Genomic DNA, 22,305 nt, shown 5'->3' on the forward strand with positions numbered 1-22,305 from the left:
CTTCAGAAAATTCAAAAGAAAAGAATGGATATACTCAGGGCGAGAAATCTAACCTTAATGAAAACCAGTGTATATACATTAATAGCAAACATATAGATTTTAAATTTAAATATTTCTAGAAATAGTTACTGTGTCATAACAAAGATTCAATTAATTAGGGAGATATGATATCAATACTGAATGCATTTATAGTTATAGCTCCAAAATATATACAGAAAGAACTGATTGTACTACCCAGCAAAAAGTATGCCATTATGTGGAGCAATTTCACTAGTAACCCTGCAGACTACCTTGGCCAGTGATCCAGGCTACTACCACCAGTGGTAAGTCATGTTTATGTCATGTACCCCGATATGATGCAATAAGAAGGCACTTCACCTTTGTCTCCTTCCCCTCCAAACCCATAACCCCAATCTAACCATGGGAAAAACACCTGACAATCCCAATTTGGGGGACAATCTCAGAATATCTGAGTAGTGCTTCTTAAAACTGGCAAGGTCATCAAAAACAAGGAAAGTCAGAGAAATTGTCAAAAAACAGAAGATACTGGAAGACAAGATGACTAAATGCAACTAAATATCCTGAGCTGAATTCTGAAACAGAAAAAGGACATTCATGGAAATACAAGTGAAATTAAATGAAGTCTGGAGCTTAGTTAATTCTAATGTATCAATGTTTGTTTCCTAGTTGTGACAAATGTACTAGAGTAATGTAAGACGTTAAGGTTAGTGGAAACTGGATGAAGAATATACAAGAACTCCCTGCACTATCTTTGTAACTTTTCTGTAAATCTAAAGCAATTCTAAAATATAAAGTCTGTATTTAAAACATTGTAAAGCAAGAAAAGACAATGACAGGCTAAAGAAGTATTCCAGTTTAAAAGAGACTAAAATCAGGACAACTAAATTCAATGTGTGATTCTTGATTAAACTTTAAATTGGGGGGGAAATAGCTTTAGAACATTAATGGAACCACTGTTGAAATTTGAATATGGAGTGTGGATTAGATAATATAATTGTATCACTGCGAAGTTTCTTGTTTTGATCATCATGTTTATGGCTATGTAAGAGAGCATCCTTATAGGAAATATACACTCGGGCATTTAGAGGAAAGGGGGCACAATGTCTCCAACTTACTCTCAGATGGTTCAGAAAAATCAACAAAATCTAAAATATTAGAGAGGAAGACGTGAGGGATGGAGGTGGGGGAGAAAATGATAAAGCTCATAAAACAAAGTTAACATCTGTTCAAAGTAAACATTCTGGGTAAAGATCATACAGAAGTTTCTGGTACAACTCTAGTAAATTTTCTATACAATTGAAATTATATCAAAGTAGAAAGTTATCCCAAAACGATGTTTTGAAAAGTTTCCCAGACTTGTTTTTACTGTGATATTTTGTGGCATATATGAAAAATAATAGAACTCAAGCTCAAAACAGTTAAAGGTTTATCTCAAGAGAATTATTAGAGATGAGTAATTCTTTCCAAAATTAAACGCACGAAGAATAAAAGGCCTTTTGAGAGACTGGGTGGCTTGTTTTTTGTTTGATGTGGTTTGTTTTGCTTTTTGTTGATTGTTACAGTTGGGTTTTTTCCTAACTGTAACATTTTTCGATAACTCATACTACTTCTCCATTACCGCTACCACTCTTAGTTCATACCTTTACACTTTTGCTTGGGTTACTGGACTTTTCTTGCTCCTATCTGGTCTCAGGCTGGTACTCCTTTAATTTATCCTCTCCATGATGCCAGATTGATCTGCTCATTAATGCTAATCATGAAGCCTTCCATCTTCCAGTGGCTCTACATACATCCTAGGTAATTTTAAACTTAATAATTAGGACATAATCACCTTCATAAAATCCAGCCACTGTTAAGTTTCTAGTTTCATCTTTCCCAACACTTTCAATAGAGCCACACTTTTCATTCCCTAAATCCATAACAAATGTTTCATTTCTCCCTGACCTCACCTGAAATAGTCAGCCTACCAACCACTCAAAGAATCTTTTCATCTCAGGGATTTCTACCTATACTTCAAATTTGCTTTAACTTATGGAACATTTGTAATATGGACCAAACATTATGTCATAGAAAATTTACTAAAATATATCACATTTATTAGTCAAGAAATTTTGGTTAGACACTAATGACAAATGTCAATTTTTAAAACATTTTTAAAAACTCATTGTTTAAAACAATAAAAAAATAGAAAAGAGTGAATACTTAGCACTGCACAATAATAAAACTAATACCTGAAACATTATACTACCTTAGTATTTTGTATGTAAAAAATTTATAAGCAAAATGGCAACTCGGTGTGCATAAAACTTTAGACAATAAATAAATAAATAAATAAATAAATAAGAAAAAGTCATCATGAAGTTCTATGAAATCTCAAGGGACTCCAAATTGACAAAACGATTTTGAAAAAGAACCAAGTTGAAGGACTCATATTCCCTGATTTCAAAACATATTACAAAGGAGCTACAGTAATTAAAATAGTGTGGGTGCTGGCATAAGGACAGCCAACTAGACCTATGAAATAAAATAGAGTACCCAGGAATAAACCCTCACATATATGGTCAAATGAACAAAAATTCCAGCACCACTCAAGGAGGAAAATACCATCTCTTCAACAACTGGTGTGAGGAAACTGCATATCTACATAAAAAGAATAAAAGTGGACCTTTGTTTTATACTATATATAAAAATCAACTTAAACGTAAGACCTAAAACTATAAACTTTTAAAAGAAAACACAGTGAGAAAATTCATGACATTGGTCTTGACTGATTTCTTGAATATGACATCAAAAGCACAGAAAAATAGATGACTGGGACATCAAACTTTAAAACATTTGTACCTCATAGAACACATAAACAGAGTGAAAAGGCAATGGGAGGATGTATATGCAATCATATGCCTGATAAAGGCTTAATATTCAGGATTTCTGATATAAATTACTATATATAAAGAACCCCTACAACTCAATGGAAAAAATATCAAATAGGACTAAAAACCTTATCTCATTCACAGCCCAATATTCTCTGCCCAGTAAAATAAACCAGAGAATAACAGTAGCAGTCTAATTTTCAGGGAAGTTAATAAAGATGACTTTGAAGGTCAACTATTCCCCAAAAGTTCACGGTATGTTCACATGCAAAGATTGCACAGTAAAGACATGTACTGCTTCACTGTAAATTTGTATGTTTCTCACCTTCAAGACTAACCATTCTCCTGTCCTTCCTCTTCCTCTTCCTTCTCACACTGACTATTGATCTCTACAAGCAGGAGGGCCACAGCACAGCTCTCAGAATAAGGCCACATTTGAGTCAGATCTTTAAACCAACCCTTTAAGGCTCAGGCTCAAGTTGCCCTCAGGCCCTATTCTTGTACTTTAATGTCATGTCTTCTGCCTTATTCCCAAGCTTCCTTTCTGTTTTTCTTCCCCTCCCCATAATTCTCTCATTGAACTTCAGCACCCACAGGACTTCATTCTTGAGTCCTATGTCAGAGCTGGGATTCTGTGTCCATTAGACCACCGCAAGCTGGTCTTCCAATTATCACCTGCCTCCAAGTCCCTATCCCTGTAGTCTTCAACACCTATCAGGACACTTACTAATCCCTCTTGGATCCCTCTCTTATTTTCTACCTTCCACTAATCGCCAAGATCAAATGCTGCAACAGCCAGCCTACAAAGAACACAACCTGCTCCCTGTGCCCAATCTCTGCTAGTTCAGTTACCCTTGGAGTTTCAGCATCTCCCAGAGCCAGAATCGCCTTTCTCATCATACCAGTCCCTGCCTCCTTGCCCCATGCTCTCATACAGAACCAGTCAGTCAAGCCTGGATCAGAGTAACAGGAACAAACAGGTCTGTTATTTGATGCATGTAATCAATGCTTGCCTCTCAGAGTAGAAAATGGCAATCTTTCTTAAACTGGTACTGACCCTAGCATTCTGGAAGACTTTCTGAATCCACCACTGAGGTCCCTAAAGATAGAAGAAGTATGACTGACAGCATCACGCAGAAAATTAGATACACTCTCACAGCATGAACAGACACACTGCCACTGCCGAGTGGGTATAATGCCAGATCATAATGGGATGATCTAAAAGAGAAGAGCTGATGAGTCATAGGAAGTCACAGTAAATGTTGCAGACAAATTAAGTAGCACAAGACTCATTTTCGGAGGGGGAGGGGAAAGCAAAGTGTAGGACGGAATTAAGATATGAGAAATGTGTTTGCTAAAAACTTGAATCCAAGGGAAGAGACTGTTGGAAATTGTAAAAATCCTGAGTTGCTATTAAAAAGTAAATTAAAAATAGCTAAACATCAATTTCAAAATAGTTCACCTAAGTTTCTACAAGATATTAAAAAATAACTTTTTTTAAAATATATATTTTATTGATTTTTTACAGAGAGGAAGGGAGAGGGATAGAGAGTTAGAAACATCGATGAGAGAGAAACATCGATCAGCTGCCTCCTACACACCTCCTATTGGGGATGTGCCTGCAACCAAGGTACATGCCCTTGACCGGATTCGAACCTGGGACCCTTCAGTCCTCAGGCCGATGCTCTATCCACTGAGCCAAACCGGTAAGGGCTAAAAAATAACTTTTATTGTCATAAAAAATGAGAAAAATATTTTAAAATGACAACAATAACTGAAAAACTGAAAATAAAAAGATGAGTTTAAATTCAAACACGGATTATTTAATAGGGCATATGGCTATGTACAAGAAACTATTTTTCCTTTGTAATAAACATAACTTAGTTCTCAAAGACTTGATTAATAATAAATAACTTAAAGCTCTACTACGCCTGCTTTGCATCTTCAAATTTTCTAGTTATCATCGTTTTAAGAAGTCTACTTCTGAAGAGATATTATAACACAATTGCAATTAGGAAGCTAGAAGAAATTGTTCTGAATACCTGAACAGAAAATAATTTAAACTGGGCCATTTAGAGGGGAAAAAAAAACAAGGGAATATTATGAATAATTTAGAATACAAAGGGGAAACTAATTGGAAAATAAATCTCTAATCTAAAACAAATTAGTAAATAAGCACTAAGTCACTTTGATGATGCCATTTAAGAAAAATAACATCCAGGACACAAGATGAGTCCATTTTGTGAACTGCAGGTGGATTATCTGCCTCAGGAGGTATCTGGTGCTGCATTCGGAAGCCTATATTCATCCACAGGGGACAATCCCCTAACTCTTAACAAGACTGACAAAAGTCACGGCTGCAACGGGAGAGTGTACGAACTCTATTTCTACCTCCAGCCAGGAGGAACCGACCACAAAAACTGGTAGGATGTTTAGTGACCACCCTACAATGTTATCTTTACATGGCTGAGTCCTGGCCAGGGCAGGTTCACAGGGGAAGACAGGAACAGGGGGAGGCAAAAGGGACTATGAGATAGAGATGTAAGAGCTACATGTAAAATACATATCATTTCCTTAATATGAACTTCATTATTTCCATCATGCTTTTATCTATTCCACTATTTTCATATATTATATGGTAAATCATGAAGGCTTTAGAAACTGTGTTTGTCCTAAAGCTGCCTATCAGAGAAGAAAACACTTCCCTAACCTTATATTATTTCCAGTTTTCTCACTGGCTCCCTCCTTTCTTCCAAAGCTATTCTTTCTTCTACTAAAATATTCCGTATCGTCCACCCTGCCGATCTCTCCCCACCATCTGCCCATTAGATTGATTTAAAAAAGCAAGCACATAGGAAAGGATGTCACTGAGCAGGGGAAGCAGGGATGAGGGTGGAATCTGCACGAATCCGTGGAGTGGACCAGCTGCTCTGAAGAGCTACTCTGACATTATGGAAAGAGAAAATTTCCATGCAAACAGCATTTCACTCTCTTCCTCACCCTAACTATGCGTTTTAAAACAAAGTGTATGAATGCTTTTGATTGCTTTTCAGTAACATTGAAGGAAAGGGGTCAAATCCCATTTGAATAGAAGCTACATCTTTTCTTAAAGCACTTGAACTCGCAAGAACCCAAGACAGCAAGCATGCTCAGTTCAGAGGACCTGGTTCTTCAATCCCCATGTTCCCCTTCCTCGAGACACATGCTTCTCTCATAGCTAGAATTTTTTTATAAAAGCCATTATTTTCTCAAGCAAGAGGGTGAATGACTACAAAATACTCCCCTTCCCCCCAATCCACTGAGTCGGAGTAATTGCTCAGATGAGAGCATGTGACTATATTCCTCTATGCTTTAATTAATGAATCCAAGATACCCTTCCATTAGAAGGCTAATGACATTCAATTTTACTGTCCTATTTTTGGTTAATCTTCCATTTGAATTCCTTCTCTCACATTCTCTTTATCTCAAGCAGTTAATGTAATTTCCTCAGGTAGCAGGTCACCATTCTACCATTCTTATCGTTTTGTTCTTTGCTTCATTCTTTTGTAGCCAGTCTCTTTCCCACTCGAAAGCCCTACATTTTGTCATTTTGTTACCCATTTAATGCCAATATTTGCCTAGCTATACTTACTAAAATTTTAAAATATCCCACTTCTCAAACATTAAGCCCATCTTTAAATCCTTTCATAATGTCTATTTGCCTGAGAAGACTGCCCAATAAGGTCAACGGCTGAATAAAAGATTAGTTGCACATAGTTTTAAAAATTGAATTAATTAGACCTTTTTCAATAAGATAGATATAGTACCAACATTTTCCTAAATTACAAAATACCCTCAGATGACATGAAGTGTGCAGTTACAATACCTTCATTTTATCTGAACAGGGTTCTAAGGCTTTACCTCATTTATGCTACACTGTCCTCAGCAGGAGCTAGGAAAAATCTAAAGGACATCTCATCTCTTCTAGTTATGTAAAATGATAGTGACTCAAATGCCAGCAAATACTCCCCACATTTGCATATTCTGCCAATCACTACTCTAGGTATCTAAGTAGCATGAATTTGTTTTCCTTAGTCTTATCTAGTGGGAATTGTTGAGTTAGCTGAACAAGGACCACATCTTGCACAATATGTGGGTGGAAAAAGACATGTAGGTTATGATTATTATAATATCTTTATTAACTCCATGTTCACATACTTCCAACGTTAAACCTATTTTTACCAACTCTATATTCTGTTTACCATATACTGCAACCAATATCATTAAACTTTTTAACATGTTTCAGGACTAATATAACAATGATTTTTCACTGGGGAAAATGCTATGTAATTTAAGAGCTTTCTGAAATAAAGTTATGATTTCCTTTTATGGAGAAAAAAATCAGATAAAAATCTCTAATAAAATTAATTTCAAAATATGAGTGCAAGTTCCATAAAAATATCTACTCTGTTGCTCGGAAATAAAAATTATATTTTAACTGCTTTTGTTTTCTCTCAAAGAATGTTAAAAGATATCTTTAAGTTGTCATTGTTTATATTATTGATTTTTTTCTTGAAAAAAAATAATAAAGATAGATTTTGTGATTTTCCAGGAATCTCAATGGACTTGAGCACTAGATTAAAAAATGCAATAATTATATTCATTAAAAAAATTACATGCACTTAATAAAATATTTATGTATAGTTGCTTTATAAATAACGTACTACTTATCTATTAAAGTGAACAAAATATATTTAAATAAGCTTCCACATCCTATAATTATATGTGAAAACAAGTTACACTTGAAAAGAATGTTTAAAAGGTAGTTCATAGCCAAATGTTTCCAAACCAACATTTTATAGTAATTTTCTAAGAAAATCAAATTAAATAAAGGAAGTTAGAATTCATAGACCTCTTATTATCTTAAGAAATTCTTGCATAGCACTGAACACATTAAGTATTGAATTTTATGCAGGGAATGTAAAAATGATGCCTTGGCCATAGTGTTTGATGTCAAAGGTGAATAGATATGTGGAGTTTTGACATTTATTTTGTAAGGTTAAGATTCTTAAAAGACTGGTGAAGATATAGATTCAAAATTCCCCAAACCTTTAGACATTGCATTTAGCTCTGCATATGCCTTAGTATTCTTCCCAGATCTTTTGATCTTTTATAAACAATTAGGTGCATCCAAATAATTAAAATTAGCAAGAGGAGAAGAAGGAGGACAGGGGAAGGAAAGAATAAGGAAAAAATGTCAGGAGTTTGTTTTCCGCATTTTTGGAACTAGAGAAAATAGGATTATCCCATTCAACTAATAAAAAAAAATGAAGCATAATTCCAGTAATTGAAGGTGAAGGTAGAAGACGTAACCCACAGCAACCACCTTCTCTAACATTTACACCTATCTCCTCCTTTACAAACCAATTTTGTAATAAAAGTTATTAACACCTCAATCACCAAAAATGTATTTATTAAACATATGGTATAAAAGGTGGTGTTACATATAGTCCTGGCCCCAAGGAGTAAAATGTCTTTCAAAAAGTTGTCATTCCTCTCTTGAGGCCCTCTGCTGGGGAAACAGAATCAAGTCTCAAACAATGCCTTTAAAATTGTATCACTAGCATTATAGATGGAGGGCAGTACTATATCATACCTCTGTGAATGTAAAATATCTTCTACCTGCTTTATGATACAATAGTAGTGACCATGCTTTACCAGAGCTGGTTTTGATGATGTTATTCTAGAATGTTTTCTTTCCAGATGATGACAAAGAAGCTAATGAAAAAAAAAAACGGTGCCAGGTATCACAACAGTAACAGAACTTTGCTGTTTTCTGGACCTTTTAATCTTTTTTCTTTAATGGTTTGTGCTAGATATCTCTATAATTTTGTTCACATGACTGCAGAATTTGGAAAAGCTCTTGCTGCTATTGATGCATACCACACTGCTATTGGTCTTTTTATATAAATATATAAAAATATTTTTTTTGAATTTTTGGAAGCTGTGCTGTCAACTTCAGAAAAACTCTCCCATTTGTACTGAGTTGGGTTGGCATTGTACAGAAATTAACAGCCATATCGGTCTAGAAACATTCAACAACGTTTCCATTGTATTAAATATGTAAGGTTTTAATCTACATGTGTTTGATAACAGAAACTAATAAAATACTCTCTAAATAAGAAAAAGTATGAAATCTAAGAAAATAGTACACCAAAAGGAAAACAACATATCTCCTTGTTTAAATGTGCTCATTTCATTTTGTGAACATTTTGTAGCAAGGCATATGACAGCTGAAATATAACTTATCCTTTATAAACATGTCAAAATTATTTTTTGAAGTAAAACTCATAAATAAGATTTTAAAACCCACATTTTGTACACAAGCATGTATTTATCAATTCCAAACTGCAAAAATAAAAATGAGAGTTAACATTTCATTGTCTAAATTTAAAAATACTTACACTATTGGCTTTTCCAGGCGACTTCCCTGTGAACCAACAATCTCCCCCAATGTACAAAACACTTGTCCCAGAAAGTCCTAAAATAGACAAAAGAATTAAAGTTTATGAGTCCCCAGGCTGTCTTTATACTATATATTTTGTAAATCACACTTGCATTGCCTTCATTACTGAAATGCTGACTTCTCTAACTTCTAATATTAAATAAAATAAGCTCAATATGCATTCATTTTAGCAATGTGATTCTCCCCTAAGTTTATACAGCATTTTGTCCTTTTAATCCCAGGGCAGGTTTGTTATTGTGTTTAGACATTGCGTTCATTTTTCACATTAAAATGGAAATGGGAAAAAGTTCCAAGATTTGAAGTCACCATTGGCTTGCCTTTGGATGTCTCTGAATCTGCTAAGCTTTTGGCTGAGGAGGCAAAGTGGGAACGCACAGAGCAGTGGTGGCTAACAGTTCCAGCGCCACTTACAGAGAGGTCCTGGCTACAGCCGGTCCCGGAGCCACACTGCCACGTGTCTTTCCAGTATCACTTCCACTACCTGTGACTGTGCACATGATTTCTCACCAGTTTCCTCTTCTCTAACATGTATTAGCCCCCCTCACAAATTTGTTTTGAGGGTTCAATCAGTTTACTGCATGAGTTGATGTTAGTACATATGTAAGTGCCTGAAACTGGGTTAAGTATAAAACACTATAAAGTTCATTAAAGTACACTCGATGATTTTAATTTTCAAAATGCAAGACCTGTTATTAATACTTCATTTCACATAAAAAGAAACTAAACTTCTAGGAGGCTGATGTACCCATGTTTTAAGCAGTCCCTAAGCAGCAAAGTCAGAGCTAACTCATATTCTACGTGGATATGCTGCCTAAGAAGTTAAATATCATAAATGCAATGCAGCTTCACATGCCAACAAAATAAGGGCTCCAACATCATCTGGATATTTCGGGCAAGAAATATGGAGATGGTTTAGGCAGAGCCACTTTCTAGTTGAGCCCGTATGTAACTGCGATCTGCCCTAAAGGAACAAGTGGGCGATCTCCCCAAATTTGTGCAGTGACTGGGGCCAGACAAAGCTCCAGAAAAGAGGGGAAAAAGAATGACAGCGAACAAAATGTTGTTTTAGGTTTTACTAAATAAAAATTTTAAATGACTAACAAGCCACAAAAGTAAAAACAATGTAATTCAGTTAAAAAAAAAAAAAAAGTAGGGAAGTGAAGGAAGGGTGCTCTAAGGACCATGTGAGAAAAAAAGACCACTGTAGGCTAGGCTAGTCAGGGAGCTATTTTCCCAAAGGAAGTAAGACTTGAGAGCCAGGTAAGAATAAGATCATGGAGAGGAGAAAGCTGGCCACTCTAGTCCTAGAGAACAGATCAGAGCTATAGGCACATCCATAATGAGGAAAGACTGGGTCCAAATTAAAAGGCAGAAATGAAGATGAAGAGCAAGACTGTGGAGGGTCCCTTGGCCAGGCCAAAAAAAAAAAAAAAAGTTTGCCTTAGGAAAATCAGAAGCATTCTGAAGATTATTTAGGTACCAGCTTGCAGAATGGACTGAGGAGGGAGGAAAACTCTGGAAGCCAGATCAATCAGAAGGCGATAGTAATTAATAAGCATAGTGTTAAGGATCAAACTGAAGTTGTAGAAAATAGTAGGGAACAGTGCACAGAAAAGTGACGGGATTTGGTGTAAACTGTACTTGTACATTGTGGGGAGGGGGTACAGTATCGAGAGGGAGAGACAGAAAATAATCTGGACCTGGAACGTGATGGCTGACGGAATGACAATACCTTCATAAAGTTGCAAATCATCTAAAATTTTGCTTTCAAATAGGTAAAAAGTATGTAAGGTAAAGCTGTCACATATCTAAATTAAATATTCTTAGTAATTCTATGTCTTTTTCCATTTTCAAACTAGACTTCAAAAATGTTTCTGGGTTTTTTAAGCAACCCTAAATTTTTCTAAGACTCACTGCATATAGTTAGGGCTAAATACTAAAGATTTGGAATCTATCATTGCTCTTCTGAATGAGCAGCAAAAATCACATATGAGGGATCCAGAATTCCTTTCCAGAGATACTGATATTGATGGGAAGCTGCACATGCTACATATTAAAGGGTTCTGGCCAATGAACTAACATGTCTGAGTAAAAGTTATTCTGTGCTGTAGTTATCAAAGAAAATAAAACGGAAGTCTTGAGCATATTATCAATATCCGAGGAGACACATACTACTATCAAACAATGAACAGACAAATATCACCATTGCTGGACACAAAACGGAAATTAAAATAATAAAATGAATAAAATGTGCAAAAAAAGATATAGAATGCACCTACACACATTATCTTCATAGTTAGTGCACACTTTGTCCCTAAATATTTATGGCATTTTTGTAGTTGTTTTACACTGTCTCTGCTAGTGTATTCCCTATCAAGGAACAGATTTACTACTCAAAATGCAAAGATCAGAATATAACATTTGTCAACACTGAACCCATTCTTTGGTCATCTCAATGGCTCACATGCCCTATGCATTTACACAATATTAGTAATATAATTAGTGTCCTATAATGGATATTCTTAGACAGACTGTAGTTAGATAAATATAAAAATAAAATCTAGGTATATAACATGAACTGCGTTATTATCTCTTACTGTGGTGTTTTTTTTCCAGTTTATGAGTCATTATACTATAGTCATATTAGTATTTCCAGTAATAAATCTAGGTACCTTTCCCCAGCTCACACACATAGACCAAATGTAGTCTGGGGTGGTTGTGAGTTGAGAAAAACTTCAAAGTATTTAATCCTATTAACTCTTGGGTTTTTCCCAAACTGATCATGAGATCAATAAATATTTGTTGAGTTAATTTTTACGTTATAATCTAAATAATACATAGATAGAACTTAATTTTGAAATTAGTGTAGATGTACATAAACCATACTGCTATTACATATTGGATGCATTATATCACTCTGTGAAAAGCATCCACATGTTGCCCTGAATCTCATATGCTGGTTAAAACGGAAAGAACTACTGTGAGAAGTGGAGACAAGAGGCATACAGCACAGCAATGCAAAGCATGATAACAATAATATGAGCTGTGCATTGCACAGGTAGTTAACAATATTAGCAAATCAGAGGGAGTGTTTGCATTATTCCAATACCAATATAATCTAGTTTTATTATTATTAGAGGCCCAATGCACGAAATTCGTGCAACAGTAGGTCTTCCTTCCCCCGGCTGCTGGCACCAGCTTCCCTCTGGCACCCGGGACCCGGGCTTCCCTCGCAGCCCTGGCTTCATCCAGAAGGTCGTCCCGAAGGATGTCTGGTCTAATTAGCATATTATCCTTTTATTATTATAGATAACACAGCTCAAAATCCAGGGAAGCATTGCTATAGCATCAGATTCCAGCTAATTATTACATACATTTATGTTTCTTTTCTCTCCCCTGTTAATATTCAGGGGAATATCTACTTTAACTGCATAACTGTATAAAGGAGGGTAATATTCTAATTTCTTCAAAATTATTACTTTATTATTTCCTTTGTAGCAATAGTTACTGATCAATTCTATGCATTTACATTTTATATAATGTAGCTACTTCTCTATGTTCATAAAAATTACATTAATTCTATGTGCTTTAATAATTCTACACATATTAAGAGGTAATACACTTTGCCTTTTAAATAAACTGGTGTTGTTTATTGGTCTCTTTGCTCACTTGCTAGTTACCAGTTTTAATGACTCCTATATGTTATTTTAAAAAGATCTTTTACATATATTTTTGTACATAGCAAAGCAGTATAACATATTCCTTGACAGTGAGAATTATGAGGATCTATACTGTATTACCTGTGTTTATATTCTGGCTGACCATTTACTAATGTCTCTATGCATCAGTATCCTACTCTATAAAATAGACATAATAAATAATACCTAGCCCTAATCGGTTTGGCTCAGAGGATAGAGCGTCAGCCTGCGGACTCAAGGATCCCAGGTTCGATTCCGGTCAAGGGCATGTACTTTGGTTGCGGGCACATCCCCAGTAGGGAGTGTGCAGGAGGCAGCTGATCGATGTTTCTCTCTCATCGATGTTTCTAACTCTCTATCCCTCTCCCTTCCTCACTGTAAAAAAATCAATAAAATATATTTTTAAAAAGATAATAATACCTACATATTATATTGTTGAGAGGACTAAATAAGATAATATATGTAAAGCACTTAGAACAGAGACTTGGAACATGGTAAGTGTCTAAAAAATATATTCCCCTCTTCTCCCTACTTCCCTGGGGTTAAAAGAATATTACCATATACTCAAAATGTATCACTTACTACTAGATGCCAGTACACGAGATACACTACAATTATCTGAATAAAAAAATATATTTCTTTTCTAAAACTACTTTACACTCATGGTCAATATAAATGCTTATTTTGAGTGAGTGTAATTATAAAACCCGGCCCGGGTGGCATAGCTCGGTGGTTGAGCATCGACCTATTAGCCAAGATGTCACAGTTCAATTTCCAGTCAGGGCACATCCTGGGTTGCAGCCAGACCCCCATTGCAGGAGGCAGCTGATCAATGACTCTCTCTCTCTCTCTCTCTCTCTCTCTCTCTCTCATCATTGATGTTCCTAACTCTCTCTCCCTCGCCCTTCCTCTCTGAAATTAATAAAAATATAAATAAATAAATAATAAAATCCAAATGTGTCTTATACACCAACTTGATCTAATATCTTAACTAATATCCTAATATATAAAAAGCCAGGGGCCATCACGACCAAAACAACTGGATGGATGACCAAACAGCAGGCTGCGTGGGGTGACCAGGCCGGCAGGGTGGTTACTGAGGGGCGACAAAACGACTGAACAGCAGGCTGTGTGGGGTTACCAGGCTGGCAGGGGGTACAGTTGGGGGCGAGCAGGCCGACAGGAGGGCAGTCGGGGGTGACCAGGGCGGCAGGGGGGCAGTGAAGGGAGACCAGGCTGGCAGCATGGCAGTCAGGGGTGACCAGGCCGGCAGAGGGGGGCAGCTGGGGGCAACCAGGCCAGCAGGAGGGTATTGAGGGGTGACCAGGCTGGCAGGGGGGGCAGTTAGGGGTGACCAGGCCGGCAGGGGAGGGTTGTTGGGAGCAAGATCAGGCCAGCAGGGCAGGGCTATTGGGGGGGAGATCAGGCCAGCAGAGGAGGGAAGTTGGGGGCAACCAGGCTGGCAGGGGAGGGCAGTTGGGGGCAATCAGGCAGGCAGGCAGGCAGGGCAGTTAGGGGCAATCAGGTAGGCAGGCAGGGGCAGTTAGGGGCAATCAGGCAGGCAGGCAGAAGCAGTTAGGGGCAATCAGGCAGGCAGACAGAGAGGTTAGGGGTGATCAGGCAGGCAGGCAGGCAGAGGCAGTTAGGAGCCAGCGGTCCCAGATTGCAAGAGGGATGTCCAACTGCCGGCAGTCGGACATCCCCCAAGGGGTCCCCAATTGGAGAGAGTGCAGGCTGGGCTGAGGGAACCACCCCCATGCAGGAATTTCGTGCACCAGACCACTAGTCTATATATATAAAAGCCTAAATGACCAGAACAATCAGTCGCTATGACATGCACTGACCACCAGGGGACAGATGCTCAATGCAGGAACTGCTCCCTGATGGTCAGTGAATTCCCACAGCCAACCTCCCCCAGCCAGCCAACCTCCCAGTCCCTCCCCTGGCCCCCAGGCTGGGACAAGGAACCAGGGGTGGGTGGCAGCAGATGTGGCTCCTTTCCCAGAGGGGCCAAGGGCCAGCACCCTCCTCGGGGCTGGTGGCCAACCTCCTGTACCCCAACCCTCCCCCCGGCCAGCAGGCCCCAATCGGTCTGCCACCCAGCTGCTGGCGACAAGGGAAGGAGAAGTGGGGGGTGGGGGGGAACTGCACAGTTGTGGGGTGCCAACAATGGCAGAGTCGGCGTTGGGTGTCTGCTCCTTCAATGCCCGGCCCAGTGACCGTCGCCTCCTCTCAGGTCCGGCCCTGATTGGCCTGGCCCCGATCAGCCCTGATCGCCAGCCAGGACTAGCGACCCATGGACAAATTTTTTGCACCGGGCCTCTAATATATATATATATATATGAAAAAAGGACAGTTTTTTTAAACCACTGGTATAATAAACCAGGAGGCAATAATGGAAAGTGAAATTTATGATTTCTATACTATTAGAAAGCAAACTAATGCCTGCAATTTATCACTTGCATCATCATTAACAATTTCATAAGTATTCAATAGCATGGTATCTTTCTCCTAAAATGTCTACAATGCTGATCTTTAAATGGCTTTCTTGTTTTATAAAGTGGTCTAATGAACACCTGAAATATGATATCTCTAATTAATAAATAATTTAAATTAAGAGGCATTGACTAGGCTATTGATAGCTAGTTTTAATACAGCACAGTAATTGGGTGCAGTCAACTATCCAGGAGTTAATCAATTTCTTGATAAGATAGAGTCATGATTTGCTTCCATTAATTCCTTCTACCTTGTGTTCATTATACTGATTCTAAACACAGTCACACTGTGCCAGTAAGAGCAAGAGAGAACAAGTTATACAAAATGTCTTGCTTTTACAATATTTTAACCAAGTAAGAAAAAAAAATTGGTGAGGAAAGTTTCTATTGCCTTTTAAATTTTACGGTTATTATCTACTACTATTTCATTATTGGCACTCCCTGCTAATATTGCTGACTTACTTTGTTATTTAATTAATTCATACAAATCATATCAACTATAAAGATCAGGATGTGACTTTGTTATATTATGCACTATGTATTAATATAGCAACAATTCCTAATAATCAAAAAAAGTGCTTCTTTACTTTAGTAATGACTCATACTAACTTAATGGTTGTTAGCACATGTATATATTGTTTGGAGAATAAGGCAACCTTAATATGAAACAATTGGATTCAACATTTTAGTAGAAAAAAGATGTCACATTTTAGCATTACTATAAAAGCTTTTGTTTTCAAGCAAGAATTTTCTTTTTAATGAATAGATTGGTTTACAAATCAAAATGCTAATTCTACATTCAAGATTCATAAAAATTTCTACTCAGACATCAGTAGTTAAATTATAAGTACAATTTTAAAATTATTTTCTAAAGCTTAATTTATTTATTTTCCCCCAGGATAATTGTTAATTTTCAAAATATTTTTTGTTTGCTAAGAGTCCAAATAAAGGCAGTTAAATAAGGCAGTTGAATGAAATTTAAGCTTTCAACAATGAGTAAGTGGCCATTGATCTAAATTAAGCAATTTTTTAAAAATTATCCACAACATATATATTTAACACTTGCTAACTATATAATATGAATAGATTTTAAAATAAAACTATATAATCCAAAAATATAACAAATTTATAGAAAATATTTACTTTAAGGAGGCACATCATGTTTGTAGAATACTGATACTCATTAATAAATAAATGAGAAATGTAACATGCTAACAGAAAATAAGTAAATATTCTCACTATATAAACATGGCAAGACAAATCAATAGGCCAAACAACTAGAAAAACTTACTAAATATTATTATTAAATACTATGAAACATATTAAATCATTATGAAAAAACTTGTAGCCCGGTGCACGAAATTCGTGCACTGGGGTGGGGGTGTGGGGGAAGGGCCACTCAGTCTGGCCTTCACCCTCTCCAATCTGAGGACCCTCAGGGAATGTCCAACTACCTGTTTGTGCCCACACTTTTAACAGATAACAGCTCCATTGTTGTTTCTTTCTTATGCTTAAAACCATTGGAATTAGTAGGTATTCAAAGTGTGTATACATTTTGGGGGGACACCCTTTATATCTCTAGTCAGCGGTGAAAGAAACCAACAGCAGATTTGGAACCCCCAGACAGGGAACCTCGATCATTCCCCACATGTCTCCCCACTTCACTTTCCACCTTCGTGGGCAGCAGGAGAATCAACATTTTTCTCTCATTAATTCGGAAAAGCACGTCCTGCCACCCTTGCCTGGCAAGAGTGCGCTAGGCCCCAAGCAAGTGAGGCTCAGTCAGGGCAGCCTTCGCTCATGGGTGCTGGCACCCAAAGTGCACATTCCTTCTCTACAGTCACCCCGTCTATCCCACTGTTTCACTGAGAGGACGGAATTCCTCTCCACCTCTGGGTTCTTGATCTTGAATGCTGACCGAAGGCACCTCAGAGAGGGCTGCCCACGCCCACCAGGTGTGTCTGTCTGCATCTGCTCCTGCCTCAGCACCTGCATTAACCCCCCAGAGGTGATCTCATAGCTGCGCTGGCCTCTGTGGGAACAGGGTATCACCACTCCACCCTCTCTCTGTCATCTCACAGGCGCTCACCCTCAGCACCTAGAACACCCAGACACTCTCCAAAGGGCGTGAGCACATCAGAGGGGATGTGTGCACATCCTGTGGGGGTGTTAGGCATTCTGGGTCGATGGAAGTGCGGTGGAGAGGCGGGGGGAACTTGTGCACACCTTGGTTTGCAACTGTTGCAGGCGTGGGAGGGTGACAGTGTGCTGGGGGATATTCGCATGCCAGGGGGGGATGTGCACACCGAAGGCCTCTGGCTTTGCAGATCCGCAAACCCCCGTGGTGCGGCCAGGAGGACGTCAGTCTGGCCTGCCACGGTGGCTGTCCCTGCGATCCTGCACCTTCTGGGCCAGGAGGCGAGACTTGTGCAGCCACTCCTGGGCGCTGATGGCCTGCAGGCGCTACTTCAGCTCAGCCTGCAGGCTCCGCTTGGCACACTCACAGCTGTCACCACCGCAATGTGGGGAGTACAGGCCGCCCTCCGCCAGACTGCCTCCCCTGTCCAGAGGCTCTCTGTGCTGCTCACCTGCCCAGAGTGACTGGGGCTGGGTGGAAGCCAGGTGTCCTGCCCTGCCCAACCCCGGCCGATCCACCCCTGTGCGAGCTGCCACCCTGCCGGGAAGGGTCACGGATCCGGGTCCCGGGATCGCAGACAGCCTCAGGCACTGCCCCCCGCCCTGCAGGGTCACAGATTCAGGTCGTGGGACCACGGACAGCCTCAAGCACTCCCCCCGCCCTGCAGGGTCACAGATTCAGGTCCTGGGACCGCGGACAGCCTCAAGCACTCCCCCCACCTGCCAGGTCACAGATCTGGGTCCCAGACCGCGGACAGCTTCAAGCACTGCCCCCTGCCTGGCAGGGTCACAGATCCGGGTCCCGGGACAGTGGACAGACTCCCGCGCTGCCCCCTGCCAGGCAGGGTCACAGATTCAGGTCCCATAACAGCGGACAGCCTTCCACAGTGCCCCCCGCCCACCAGGTCATGGATCCGGGTCCGGACTGCGGACAGCCTCAAGCACTGCCCCCCGCCCACCAGGACATGGATCCGGGTCCCAGACCACCGACAGCCTCAAGCGCTGCCGCCTGCCTTCAGTATGCAAATTAGCCACCATCTTGTTGCTTCAGGGCGGGGGTCCCCACTGGGGTGCCTGGCCAGTCTGGGTGAGGGGATGAGGGTCGTTTTCAGGCTGGCAGGAGACTGAAGCTCCCAGCCTCTCCTTTTTTTCTTTCTTTTTTTATTATTCTGGGATTTATTTACCTTTTATGGCTGTCACTGGAGCTGAGAGCCAGCTTTAGCTCTGAGGCTTGGCTCCAGCTTGAGGCCTCTGCTGCTGAAAGCAGGAATCTAGGGTTTGTTTGGGTTCTATAATTGCAACATTGTTTAGGTCCTGCTCGCTCCAGCTCTGACGGCTGAAAGCAGGTTTCTGGGGTTTGTTTAGGTTCTATAATTGCAACATTGTTTCTTAGAGCACAAGCTCAGAGGCCGGCAGTGGCAGGCGGGGAACCTTGGCTTCCTCCTTCACTGGAGCAAGCAAGCCTCCTGTTCGCTTCAGCTGCCTGGCTGCCGGCCGCCATCTTGGTTGGCAGTTAATTTGCATATTGCCCTGATTAGCCTATGGGAAGCGTTTCGGAGGTACGGTTAATTACCATGTTTGTCTATTATTACATGGGATAATATTAAATATAACAACTATAGAACAAAATCATTATTAAATACTAAGTCCTGAGTAAGAGCCAGTTTTACATATAAACAATCCTACCTAATATCCTATACTAATAAAAGAGAAAAATGGTAATTGGCGTACGACCGATACCTTTTTCATTGGCTAATCAGTGAGATATGCAAATTAACTGTCAGCCAAGATGGCGGCTGGCAGCCAGGCAGCTGAGAATAGGAGGCTTGGTTGCCCCAGCGATGGAGAAAGTCAAGGATCCCCGCAGCTGGGGGGCTCTGAGCTCCTGAAGCAACAACTCCAAAAGATACAATGTTTCAATTATAGAAGCTAAAAGATGGCGGTTAATTTGCATACTCAGGCTCCAAGCAGAGCGAAGCCAAACAGCCCTGAAGCAGCAGGGCAGAGAGGCCTCAGGGCCTGGGATCAGCGGAGCCGAGAGGCCTCCCGGCCCCGGTGATCAGCGGATCAGAGAGGCCTCCCGACCCCGGTGATCAGCGGAGTCCAGAGGCCTCCCGGCCCGGTGATCAGCGGAGGCCAGAGTCGGCCCAGCCCCGCAATCAGGGAGGCGAGAGTCGGCCCAGCCCCGCGATCAGCAGAGCCTAGAGGCCCCCCAGCCCCGGTTATCATCCGAGCCGAGAGGCCTCCCGGCCCCGCGATCAGTGGATCCGAGAGGCCTCCCAGCCCAGGTGACCAGCGGAGTCGAGAGGCCTCCCAGCCCCGGTGATCAGCGGAGCCGAGAGGCCTCCCAGCCCGCGATCAGCGGAGTCACAGGCCCCGAGATCAGCGGAGCCAAGAGGCCTCCCAGCCACGGTGATCAGCGGAGTCCAGGTGATCAGCGGAGCCGAGAGGCCTCCCAGCCCAGGTGATCAGCAGAGTCGAGAGGCCTCCCAGCCCAGGTGATCAGCGGAGCCGAGAGGCCTCCCAGCCCCGATGATCAGCGGAGTCCAGAGGCCTCCCGGCCCCGGTGATCAGCCAAGAGGCCTCCCGGCCCGCTCCAGGCCCGTGATCAGCGGAGTCGGAGGCCCCGCGATCAGCGGAGCTGAGAGGCCTCCCAGCCCAGGTGATCAGCAGAGTCGAGAGGCCTCCCAGCCAGGTTATCAGCAGCCTAGAGTCCTCCTGGCTAGAGATCAGCGGAGCCGAGAGGCCTCCAGGCCCCAGTTATCAGCGGAGCCGAGAGGCCTACAGGCCATGGTTATCAGCAGCCGAGAGGCCTCCAGGCCAGGGATCAGGGGAGCCGAGAGGCATCCTGGCCCTGGGATCAGCAGAGCAGCGAGGCCTCCCAGCACCAGGATCAGTGTGACAGGGTGCGGAGCCCCAACCCTCTGATCGGCCCTGCTCTGTGTGTGACAGGGTACAGAGCCCCAACCCCCCTGATGGGCCCTGCTCTGTGCATGACAGGAGTGGCACTGCAACCTCCCTATGGACCCTGCCTTGAGTGTGACAGGGGGCGGTGCCCCGACCCCCCAATCGGCCCTACCCTGAGCGTGACTGAGGGTGGCATCGCAACCTCCCAATCCACCCTGCTCTGTGCATGACAGGGGGCGGCGCCCCAACTCCCCAATTGGCCCTGCTCTGAGCCCGACCAGGGGCTGCACCTAGGGATTGGGCCTGCCCTCTGCCACCCGAGAGTAGGCCTAAGCCAGCAGGTCATTATCTGCTGATGGGTCCCAGACTGTGAGAGGGCACAGGCCAGGCTGAGGGACCTCCTCTCCCAACCCCGAGTGCACAAATTTTTGTGCACCGGGCCTCTAGTAACTTAATAAGTGCTGAAAATACTATCATCAAACATACCTCAGGCATTGTCCCTATCTCTGTCTCAAAGTCTAAGAGAGATCTACAAGGCCCTACTGAAAATGCAAATGGAAACATAATCCACTAATAGAGTATCAGTCATCAATTCTTTAGCTTGAATATAGCTTATAAGGCTAGCTCTCATCATCTAATAAGGGCCAGACAGTATGCTACATAGGAAAAGAAAGTTACTATTGAAGAGTCATCAGAGGATACTAGGCAGACAGACAATGCTCTCAGTTAGCAATTTAATAGAAATCTGAACAATGGGAGGGAGAGAACCAGGTGAATATTGGGGATAAAATCATTCCAGGTAGGAGAAAAAGCAAGAACAAATGCCCAGAGATAAGAATATACTTGGGGTGTTCAAGGAAAAGCAGGAGAGACAGTGGGTCTAGTGGAGAATGAGCAAAAAAGAGAATGGAAGGAGAGGAGGGAACTGAGGGCCCATGATAGACCATGAATTCCCTCATAGGTGTGGAGGAAAACCATTGGAGAGTTTGAACTGGAAAGTGACATGTCCTCCCCCGCCTTTTAAGTTGATAATTTTGGTAATCTTCCACCAAAGTTCTAAGTGCTGAAGTTCCCCTCTATCCTCCCCTCTTCTCCATTTATAATTTTATTCAATAACTTTATTGAGTTCAAGTTTATAGGTTGATAGCTACCAAGTCTATATCTCTAGTCTCCAGTCATGGCCTCATCAGTATCTCCAGTTGGATTCTATTGTAGTCTCAAACAATATAAATCTGCCCTAACCACTGATTTCACTATCCTCACTTCCATCTTCTCAATCTCTTCCTTCCCAATGGATCCCACTGCAAAAAAACTGTATCACCATTTATCCAGGTGCTCTCACCATTAACCTAGTAGTCATTCTTACTTCTCTTATCTTCATACCTGCTATCTAATTCATCAGAAAACACAACAACAAAATATATTCCAAATCTGATCACTTCTTTTTTTATTATTGATTTTTTTACAGAGAGGAAGGGAGAGGGAAAGAGAGCTAGAAACATCGATGAGAGAGAAACATCGATCAGCTGCCCCACACACCCCCCCCACTGGGGATGTGCCCAGAACCAAGGCACATGCCCCCGACCGGAATCGAACCTGGGACCCCTCAGTCTGCAGGCCGATGCTCTAGCCACTGAGCCAAACTGGTCAGGGCATATCTGATCACTTCTTAC

The 22,305-nt window shown here is 41.2% G+C and overlaps 1 protein-coding gene across 3 annotated transcripts in view; it reads right to left on the minus strand.

Annotated features, from left to right (window-relative positions):
• CPNE8 (copine 8) overlaps positions 1-22,305 on the minus strand; it is a 191,837-nt gene that overhangs the window by 107,073 nt on the left and 62,459 nt on the right. Inside the window, exon 6 of one of the 3 annotated variants that reach the window (XM_059682550.1) lies at positions 9,335-9,411. The exons of the other annotated variants lie outside the window; for them this stretch is intronic. Coding sequence (XP_059538533.1) covers positions 9,335-9,411 — 77 coding nt within the window. The remainder of the gene's footprint in view (positions 1-9,334; positions 9,412-22,305) is intronic. 3 annotated transcript variants of the gene reach the window in all.

Source organism: Myotis daubentonii, chromosome 2, assembly GCF_963259705.1.
Source record: "Myotis daubentonii chromosome 2, mMyoDau2.1, whole genome shotgun sequence".
NCBI classification, from domain to species: Eukaryota; Metazoa; Chordata; class Mammalia; order Chiroptera; family Vespertilionidae; genus Myotis; species Myotis daubentonii.